This window comes from Eschrichtius robustus, chromosome 16 (assembly GCF_028021215.1).
Source record: "Eschrichtius robustus isolate mEscRob2 chromosome 16, mEscRob2.pri, whole genome shotgun sequence".
Taxonomy (NCBI): Eukaryota; Metazoa; Chordata; class Mammalia; order Artiodactyla; family Eschrichtiidae; genus Eschrichtius; species Eschrichtius robustus.
Genome location: NC_090839.1, coordinates 10628186 through 10639150, shown reverse-complemented (window position 1 = coordinate 10639150; position 10965 = coordinate 10628186). Strand labels below are relative to the sequence as shown.

Sequence of the window (10965 nt, the reverse complement as noted above, 5' to 3'; positions counted from 1 at the left end):
ACCACCAAAAAAAGGTAACTGTGTGAGGTGATGTATGCATTAAAGAGCTTAATTTTGGTAACCATTTCACAATTTTTAACATATATCAAGATACTACATTGTATATCTTAAATATATACACTTTGTCGATCATACTTTGATAAATTTGGAAAAAAAAAAAAGTAAATGCAAAGGGAGGTTATTGGAACGCTTTAAGAGCGGGTGTGGTATGTTCTGCCCACTGTGCGGCCAGTGAGGGTAGGCGTGAACCAGGGCAGTCAAGGGGCCGCTCTGTCGTCCAGACAGAAGATAAAGGTGGTCCAATGGGCGTGAAGCAAAAAGGTGTGATTTCAGAGATGGATCCACCAAACGTTGCTGATGTGTGGGGCCCGGGGACAGTGAGGGGGCCAGGGTCGCTCCCAGGTTTTTGACTATGCAGCTGCTTAGATGGTGTTGCCGTAAACCGATGGGTAGGACAGGGTGTACTAGAGGATTGTGGGTGGGAAGAGGAGATTGGGAATTAGGAAGATCGGGGGCATGTTGAGCTAGAGATGCCTCCTGGTTATCAGAGTGGAGACGTCACACAGGCAGGTGCATGGGTCTGGAGTGTGCATGAGAAGGTGTACTTAAAATCTGGTGCCAAGATCATCCTATGAATGCTTTTCCTCAAGAGCTGTCCTGATGGTATTAATTACAGAGGGCTCTTGATCAGCAGCCATGTGATCTGGGGGTCTTTCTTGGGAAGCCCCATCAGTAGCTCATAGAAAGCCCTGAGCTGCTCCCTCCCTGCTTAAAAAAAAAAAAAAAAAAAAAAAAAAAAAGCTAAGATCCAGTTGTCATAGTGCTTTTCTTACTTTTTAATATACATTTATTTATTTATTTTTGGCTGCGTTGGGTCTTCCTTGCTGCACGTGGGCTTTCTTTTCTCTAGTTGCGGGCAGGCTTCTCATTGCAGTGGCTCCCCTTGCTGCAGAGCATGGGCTTAGTTGCTCTGCAGCACGTGGGATCCTCCCGGACCAGGGCTCGAACCCGTGTCTCCTGCATTGGCAGGCAGATTCCCAACCACTGTGCCACCAGGGAAGTCCTGTCATAGTGCTTTGTGTCTGGAGTTCAGTGCAGAATTTGAGTTTAAAATTTCTAGTAAACCAAGAATTCCTGGAAATCCTGGGATTGGGCAGGGGTTTCCATCTCTTTGGTGGTAACTCCACATTGGGCCATTTACCAAGCTGGACTTCTGACTTTTACTGGGAGGGTGAAGGCCGAGACAGTTTAAGAGTGGAAGCCCTTTTTGGAGAAAGCTGGGTGCAGCTTATCACAGCTCCCAGAGCTCCTCAAACAAAAGAAATGACTTGGCTTTCATTTCTTAATGGTCCCTGTGGTCTGTGCCTCCTTCACGGGATTATTTCATATTCAACCTGCTCTTGCCAAGAAACCGGTTTCCCTTCCATTTATGAACCTGAAAAGCCTGTGTAGGAGTCAGCGTTTTGTTTGCTCCTGGAAGTCTTGTAATTTCTTAATTTCCCACTTGTTACTAAGCCAGTGTTATATATCTGCTCCTTGGTACAAAAGTACGCCATGCTGCTGCAGGTAGCAAGGGACATTGACAGACTTGCAAAGTCTCCCCAAGAAGGAGAGGCTGGATGCCCCGGGGTGTGTTTCCTTTTCAATTCAGGATTTGAAAACTGGATAAGCTCGAGTTTGGGGCTTTAACTATCTAGTTAACTAATTAGGTAGCTAGTTAATTAGTTACTTATCTAGTTAGAAAAATTCAAGACCTCTTGTCAAAGCTCTGAATGCTTCCTTCCAGATATTGGGAAAATGAGGTCCAGCCTTGGGTGAATCTTAAATCTATTAGTTAAATGATGGGAGGTTGTATTGATGGCTAGCATTTATTAAGCACGTACTGACTGTGAGGTGGGGACTATTATCTTCATTTTACATCTGGGGAAACTGAGGCCCAGGCTGAATTGTGTGGTATGTACCAAGCGTAGCTCACACAAATGTAGGACACAGACTTATTTTTTAAATGACTATAGAGTTTTATCTGTATAGTTTTGTATTTGTATTTTGTTTTCTGCTTAAGATGATTCTGGGTTCTATTTGGGAACAGCAACATAAGGTTTTCAGAAAGTGAGTGAATTTGAAGAGAACTGGTTGTATACAGCTACAGCGAAAAATCTTGAGGGGCACAGTTGCCCCTAGGGTGGGTGGGTGGGCAGGCGGGCCTAGGGAAATATTTTTTGTGGGGCTCCTGTCTTTATAAGTGATTTGAGTCATCCTCAAATCAACGTTTCAGCACCATTCTGGTGGCCCAATCTCACCCGATCCCACAAAAAATAAAAAGCCTGTGCTGGCCATTAGGAGCAATCTGCTCACCAGGAAGCTGTTCTGGCAACTGGCCGGGACCCTATAGGTGCAGGTCCTGGAGCTCTTTGGGGCATCTTGTGTCCTGTTGACCTTGCGCCCCAAAGGAAATAAATGGGAATGAGCTGGCCCCATCTGAGGGGGGACCAGGGGCATCTCAAGCCAGAACTCATGCAGGACCCTGATATGCTTGCGACACCCTACCCCACATGGTACTGGTTCCAGGCACTGGAAAGGGGCTTGGGAAATCCCCAAGAAGGTATCCTCTGTGTAGAGTTATGGTGGGATGAAGTGGTCCCTGAAGTACAGGGCCTGGGGCTGAGACCTTGCTTCCCTAGGGTTTAAGGGTAGCGCTGAAGAGTGGGATGACATTTGAACCGTATTACGTTAAGACTTTAAATAGAAATTTTTTCCAAACCTCGTAGATGCTTTAGCTATAAGGAGAAAAAGCTGTTATAAGGAGGAAGCCAGCTGGAAAATTCTAGTATTTATAATATCTAATTCTGTTTGTGGGTTTGATGGTAGAAGATAATTTGGAGGGAACATTGGAATTTTGTAAGATATTCAAGCAGAAGACTGTTTTGCTCTGCAAGTGACTGTTTTGCTCAGCCCAGTTCCCTGTAAATGCTCTGTGACCCTCTGCAAGCAGACCCAAGGTGGACATTATAAATCTGTTTACCTGGATGCTACTTCTAAAGAGGTCTAGAGACACAGATTATAGCAGAGCTGCAGTGGAGGGAGCAGAGAGAGAATCAGACAAATCCAGGTTGAGCTTATGACTCTGTCACCTTGGGCTTCTGATGTAAGATGCAAATATCAGAGGTTAGATGTAAAATGGATAGTGCCGACCTCATAGGGCTGAGAGGAGCGGTAAACCCACACGTGGATGTGCACACAAAAAATGGTCCTTGATGTACGAACTAAAAATGTAAAGGGGTATTTGAACAGCATCTCTAGAGAAGAAAAGATAAGCCCAAAGTAGCCATTGCTTTCAACTGTTTTATTGCTAAACTATCATGATACAAGCCGTATAAAAATACTTTACATATAGCAAAAATAAACTACATTAAACTGAAGGTTAAAAATGTTTTGCATAGGAATGTGATGTATTCAAACTCCTTTTAACAGTCAAGATTTTCAAAACCTAAGCCTTCCAGTACCACCCTGTGGGAGAGACTTCTATTTGTTGGAGAATTAGCGAGGGCATTCTCAACATTTTCTCCCCTCTGAGGGCTGTAGAGGCAACAGGGGTGAGTGAGGTTCTTTGACAAGGTGTGTCAGGATGCTAAGCTTGTCCCAACCACAGCATCCATCCATTCGGGCCAATCAGAGTGCTGAAAGCACCTGCTAATAGAACAGCATCATTTGCATCCAAAGCCTGAACTAGGCAGGTGGAGTTTATTCTAATTGGCCAACAGCTGCATAAAGGCAGGGTGTTAAACCTTTCTGCTAGCACCCAACACGCCAGTTCACTTTCAGAAGGGCTGGCTTACGGAGCCACCGCTAGCTCATCACCAGAAAAGTTTGTTTCTAAACAAACTGAGTTAAGACAGTGATGTTGGCTATAACTCAAGGCACTCATGAAAGCTGAGAGAAATTGATGTTTGTGATCAGTTTCATGTGATGCTTCTTTTTCTTAAGCATTTAGTTGGAATGCAGGAAAACCACTTGCATTGGCTGGTTTGGCTCCATGAGATTTAATGCCCGAGACCCAAGCTTGGGAGACCCAAGGTTAAGATATGTTGGGTAGCTGCTAAGGGCCTGGCCCTCCAAAAGTGAGTTCAGGAAGGTTTACCCCGACTCGTCAAGAATGTCACAACCCCTGTGCCACTTGTAAATGTAAAGCAAACAAAGTTGTTAACCAGACCCCTGACATTCTTTCAATTCTGAACAAATAAGAAGGTCTTGGAAAGGGTTTGATGTGAAAATAAACTCAAGCCTCCCCTTTAGTCCAGAGTGAGAAATGAGAACACATCAGCTTCTGATCTGTCTACACATGACAGCTCCCGCACTGGCCAAGGCTGGCTTCCTGAGAGGGACGGCTTGGCCACTGGATGTAAACAAGAAAGGCTACATCAGTGCTTCCCAGTTCTTAGAAGGAATCGACTTGATTCGTCTAGTCTGTGTCTTTGCTGGAAAACTCTGGATGTCCTTTGGGTAATGTGTACGGGGGTTTATCTACCAGGATTCAGTTAGCTCTGTAAACATTAGCCTGCACTTCTGTTCTAGGAATTCCCCATTACTCCTGCGTCTTTTTTAGACTCCCCATTTTACAACACAGGCAGTTTTGTTACATCAAAATCACCTACTAGGTCCCTAATTGGAGGGATCTAAACACTTTCCAGTTCTTAGTGACAAGATGGAGGCTCAGAGCTGAAGTCAGCAGCATCCTCAAGCAACAAATAGGTGCTTCCTTCTTCCACGGAGCCGTTCCCCCCTCCTTTCTCTGGAGATGGTTTCTTCTAGCAGACAGGTGACTAACAGGCTCTGAGGTGGGCTTTTGTTTTGTTTTTTTTTTTTTTTCCTGGAATGATTAACAAATCTTCAAGAATACATCCTTAGGGGAAAAAAATCCTCAATGTATACGTAAAAAGAGACACTTGAAAAAGATTTCTGACCACTTATAAATATTTTCTAATTCCAACAAGGATGCGATATCTTGAGGACAGATAAAAAGCATAAAAATACAGATAAGAAAATAAAATTTAATACCATACTCATTAATTTGGGTTGCTATTATATATTATCAAGCAGCAGTATTTTTGTACAATACAGGAAGACTCAAACTTTGGAAATATACTACATTCAGCAACAGGGCAGACTGCTGTTGGAAGTGCTATATATTTACATTGCCTTGGTTGTAGCAAGTACAAACCTCCACCTAACAGATCCTTCTAACACACGTGCAACACACCCATCTTGACAGTTTAGACATCCTTTTTCTTTCTCTTCGAGGACCTATTGCCTCTTCCCGTACTGAAAATATTTCATGAGCAGTTTACTCTTGGCAAAACTTCCTCCTGGCATCTGTAACTGACAAAACTTTCTTGACTGCTGTCGAGTCTTACTACACATTCTCTTGCCTGTTTATGTCTCAAAACTAATGCTTTTGTTTCTTTCCTTTGCTATTTGGTATAGTTGTTTATGAAAGTGCTTCCTATAATACCCAGCTAGGATGTCTTAGAAAAAGAGTTTGTGAGTGTCTTATACACACACACACGTACATCTATACATACAGGAATTTGAACTACTAGGAGGCCCTTTGCACTAACATGGTTACAATAGTGATGGAAAACGCATTAGTCCTTTTTCACCCCATGCACAATGCAGCTGAGCGACTGCTACAATAGCAGGAAGGCACTTGGGTAAAACATTCAGATAACTGAGGAAAGGCCAAATTCCCTCATGTGCAAAAAATGGCTCCCAGCCAGGTCAAGTGAGAACAAATCGCTCACCAAACGCTTGAACCCTTCCCCCGTGAAGTCAATATTGCTGGAGAGAAAGTTCTTTAGGTAAAGCTGCTTGGATAAGGAACTCTTTATTAATGAGAAAGAATTTTGCATCCCAGAAGCTTTGCGATGGCGGTCAACTTCTTATTGGCATTCTGTTTGTTGAAAAGAATTTTGCTAAACTCTGCTTGGGGTGGGTGGAAAAGTCCCCTGTCCTTGGTGGGGTGGGAGGGAAGAAATGCTAGGTCCTGACCAAAAGGGTACAGACATGTGCTGCATTCTGTCCTCTCTCTGGAGCCCCAAACACACCAGGGCCAGGGTCACAGGTCTGGAGTTCCTGGCCCAGCTCTCAGAAAGGTTCTGATGACAAAGCCAGGACTTAGAAAACCCACAGTGGGCCCTTAACTGCCATGATTCTCTTCGTAGAGTGATTTTTTCAATCAACTCTGCTAGGCGGAAGGTCTGAGTACAGCCTTTTGAAGAGTGCCAGGAATATTTACACTCTGTGTTTGACTACAGGGAAGCAATTAAATGGCCGAAAAGGAATCCCCAGTTTGTCCTGGGGTGTCTGCAATGAATGTAAACAAACACATCTGTGTGATTAAAAGCTCACCTGCCAAGAACTTGGAAGGTTTTATTTGTTTGCAAAAATTGCCCCAAAGGAGGAAGACTTTGGCAGACCGTGGGTGCACTCAGAGGAGAGAAAAACACTCAGGGCTAAGTTGCACACTCCATACGAGTGGTCTGAGCGGAGCGCATTCAAACGAAGGGCTGTGTGGGAGAGGATCTGCTTCTATTCAGATCACATTTGTGCTGGATGAAGCAGCTAATGCAGAGGCGTCTTGGGGACTGGGGCGGGGGGCGGGTTTCAATGAGTTCAGTTAAAAATAACCAATGAACTTTGGGGCCAAATTGTGAGCTTGAGTATCCCACTTTGAGTCTAGGCCAGAGAGGGAATTCAGCCTTTTTCCTCTATCATGGGGACGCCCACCCACCGAAGCACTTAAGCCTACCAGCTGCCATACTTTGCAACCGTTTTACTTAACAAAAATACCTGCACTTTTTTCTTTTTTTTTTTTTTTTTTTTTTTTTTGGCTGCTTTAGCCCTTCTGCCGTTCCTTCTCAAAATTCAATGCACATGCTTGAGATTCTTCTTAACTACTGTACTTTCTGGAAAAGCACTTGGGCTGTTAGAGGAAAGAAAGCGGGAACATCAAAAAGCCGCGAAGCTTGTCCGGCTGCAGCGGATGCGTGCTCACCCGGCAGCCTGGGTGACCTCCTCTAGCCCGTGACTGCGTGCTGCCGGGGGGGAAGGGCAGCTAGCCAAGAGGGCCCCCACCCCCGCCTCTGGCCAGCTTTTTGAAAGTGGAGAAGAAAAAAAAGTGTACATGTCATAACGCCAAGAAGTTTTAACAGGTGATCTTGTATGAGCCAGACTGTTCTTGATTCAGAAGCAGAACATTTAAAAATCAAGCTTGAGCTGTGGCCCATCCCTGGTGTGGACAGGCAATCCCTAGGGAAGATGAGCCGGCTTCTTTGTTTTTCTTCAGCCTGTAAGCTGGGTCACATTCCTTTGGTGGCTCTGTTGGAGAACTCCTTTCCTTCAAAAGGTACAAGAGCTGTATCTGTGACCCAAAAAAGTGAAGGCTAAGGGCTGGAGTTTAACTGCATCCCCATCTTCCATCCCCCGAGTCCCCGGCTGCAGGCTCTCAGCTCTCAGGCGCATTCCAGCGGGTGGTCTGGTTCAGGATGTATTTGGGGTCAGCAGGCACTTAAGATTTGGATGGGACACCTGAAAGTCAACCGAGATGCTCTTTGGGATTTAGAACAAGACTCAGAATGCACAGAGAGAGGAGGCGAGCTCCGGAGTGGAGGGTTTGCTTTCGGCCGGTACATGGTCCCGTGCTCAGCCTCCGGGTGGGGTGGATACCGGGGAGGACGGTGGGAGGCTCCGGGGTTAGCAATGTGGATGGTGTCTTGCTAATGGCTTCTTCTACGTCTGATTTCGGGCAGGAGGTCCTGAAAACTCCTTCCTGATAATTTCATTAACTATGAAAGAAAAGAGAGAGAGAGAGTAAGGGCGAGTGAGAGGGCACCCAAAACAGGGATCAGGTTAGCTTTCTAGAACCGAATACAACCGGGCTGTTTTTTAAAACATGTTTTTGTTCTTTGCAGTAACACATTTGACAATCTTTAACATAGGAAATGCCTTCCCACATCATGACTCCTCCGCACCCCCCATGATGCTATTTTGTGATATGGGTTTGTTAGTGAAAATTGCCCAAATGGTAACTTTTAAAAATTGCTGTGGCAGAAATGGAGCTGGGCCACAGGGCATGATTTAAGGAACACTTTCTCCTTCTTGTTATTGAATGCACTTGAGATGCTCTACCGTATACCAAACTCTGTCTGTTACTACAACATCCAGAAAATACCCACTCCATGACTAAAACACAGTTCCTTGACCCACAAAACTTTACGACTCTCAAGAGGGGCCTTTGAAAAGAGAGCGGGTGGGACCACCACAAAGACTAGCCATCCATGTGAACATGATCTTCATCCCTTTCAGCACAGCCAGGAATTCCGCCCCCCCTTACCCCTCCTCACTGGTGAAGGATCACACTCTGAGTCTTCTCAAGTACCAAGTGTCCTCAAGGGGCTCTGGAGTGTTCCATTACCCCCTGCCCCAGAAAGCTGCATGGAATTTAGCAGGGAACCAAGAATGCAGTGCCAGCCAGTGGTATCAAGGAGCTCGCTCTGCTCTCCCATTCTGGCCACTTATCTGAGGCACCAGGTCCTAGGATCAAGGCAGTAAGGTCTTAGAATAGTGGCTCTTGCAAAAAGGCTTCCTTCAATGTTCTTGGGGAAAAGTTGCCTTCAAAGGCAGCCCAGACACCAGGCAGGGGTGTGCACCTGCCCTAAAGTGTGTGTGTGTGTGTGTGCACTTTCGGTTTTACAGCTGGATTGTTTGGACTGGGCCCGGGAGCAGAAAAGGAGGCAGACCCCTCTGGGGTCCCATAAAAGGCAGATGAATCTCCCCTCTCCTGGTGCTGGCACTAAATTCTTCCCGCAGCCGCCGCCTCTGTTTTCTCATCTCAGTCTTATCCTAAAGTTACGGAGATGGAAGAGGAGCAGTGAGGGTTAACTGTGGATGTGCTCAGGGTCCCTCCACCCCGAGCTCTCCTAGGTCTTGCTTTCCCCTGCAAAACCCCTGCTTGGATGAGTCTGCAACTCCCAGAAGAAGAAGAGAACAGAAACACACTGCTCTGGAGCTGGATAAGCTAGGTTGACTCCCGGCTCCCTCACTACACGGGCCGTGTGACTTTACCCCTCTGTGCCTCGGTTTTCTCATTTGTAGAGTGAGAATCATCATCGCGTGTACCTTTTGGGGCTGTTGTCAGGATGCTGGGTATTGACGTGACCAGTGTTGTGCAGCTGTCAGTTGTGTGATGGGTAGTGATACCCCACGCTTTGTGTTGGACTCCAAACCTAGTGCTTTACACCAGTGGGCTCTGTTTTGTGGCAGAAAACCCATCAGGCGTCGCTCACTGCTCTTCAGATGTGTGCTGAAAGCAGGTGCAAGGGGAGCTCGAGAGTTCAGGTTCTAGAGCCAGGGGGCCGGAGCTGGAATCCCACCTCTGCTGCTTCCTTGCTTGCTGAAACTCGCCCTAGTGATGTAACTGCTCTGTGCCTCAGTTTCCCCATCTGTAAACTGTATAAAAATATGACCTTCCTTCTATAGTTGTTGAGGAGCTTAGATGAGATGACACAGTGAGAAAATTATCACAGTCTGCGGCGTAGAGCAGATGTTGGTTCAGAGAGAGGTATGTGCATATGTATATATGTACGAGCACACGACACTGTATCTCTGGATGTTAATGGATGAGAATGTATGTATCAGAGTAACAGCCGGCTGCAAAGTGTGGGAGTGGATCCACTGATGGGAACTCCGGGGATGAATTCGTGTGTTCGGCTAACCAGCTCTCACTGGGCCCTGACTGTGTAGCAGATACCAGCTGCCTCCCAGGGGCCCCGAACCGGAGCTGGAGGAAGCAGGACCCCTCGCCTCTGCAGCCCCGGCCTCTGGGGAGTGTGCAGGGCTGGGCGGCCGGGGGGCCTCAGTGAGGACAGCCGGGCAGGAGTGAAAGCATGGGGCGGGGGGAGGTGGGGTCGGTGCGGCTTCACGCGAAGCTTTTCAAAGCCCGGATTCTGAAGGGTTTCCTGTTTTCTCAACCTAGGAAACGAGAGGAGTCGATCCTCAATGGAAACGTTCCACGGCCTCGGCTTTCTAAAAATAATTGCTGGGCAGAGCCGCTGGCACCACCGCCCTCGCCAAAGGGTCGTTTCCCTTCTCGGAGCTCGGGGCCAGGTTAGGGGCTGGGAGGTGGGAGACGGTCTAGCTTCCCCCTCCCTTTGGATGGAAACCACCCTGGCTTTCTGAAAGCCACAGTCGAATCTAGAAAACTCGGGGAACGCTCTGCATCGGACCCCCTCGCGGTCGGGGTAGGGAGGCGGCCGGCCGCCCAGTCGGGCCCCAAAGCGAGGCCCACTCGCGCCCGCTGCAACCTCTCTGGGGGAGAGGAACCTTTTCTTTCTGAAGCCTCAGAGCGCGTGCCCCTGGCTGTGGATGAGGAGAAAGCTCTAGGGCAGAAGCGCCAGCTGGGTGGCGGCCACGGCAGTGCAGCCACGTGGGTCTGCAAACGCGGGCTCCAAGTTCCCCGAAAGGGTCTCTGCCCGATCACTTCACCCCGACTCGAGAGGTCCCTCCTCTGCAGCCTCGCGTCTTTGGGTGGAAGGGAAAAGGGGGCATCGTGCTGCCCTTTCTTTGAATCAACTTCCCAATGTCACCGTGGAACCTCTCCCTGGTAAGGAAAGGTCGTCTGCCCGCTCAGCCCTGTCACCTCCTCTCTGTCACACCTTCAGTCTCACTTCCTCGCTCTGGCCCACTACGTGCTTAAGGTCTCCTTTATCCAGAAACCCTGCTCTGGGCTTGTCTTGCCCCTGATCTGGTTCCCGCTGTGACCTCACCTCCTACTGCCCTCCCCCTCCCCCCGCCCCTGCAGCCAACCACACTGGCTTCCGTTCTACGTGCTCCCCAGGCCGCACTCATGCCTCCAAGCCCCTGCCCTTGCTGGTCCCCTCGCCGCTTCTAATGCTTTTCTTCCTCACTTCA

The 10965-nt window shown here is 47.7% G+C and overlaps 1 protein-coding gene across 2 annotated transcripts in view; it reads right to left on the bottom strand.

The window, feature by feature from the left end:
- Positions 1-6909: 6909 nt before the first annotated feature.
- NFATC2 (nuclear factor of activated T cells 2) overlaps positions 6910-10965 on the bottom strand; it is a 153788-nt gene continuing 149732 nt past the window's right edge. For both annotated transcript variants that reach the window (XM_068565643.1, XM_068565642.1), the window contains exon 10: positions 6910-7841. In XM_068565643.1, the coding sequence (XP_068421744.1) occupies positions 7786-7841 (56 nt within the window). In that variant the 3' untranslated portion in view covers positions 6910-7785. The remainder of the gene's footprint in view (positions 7842-10965) is intronic.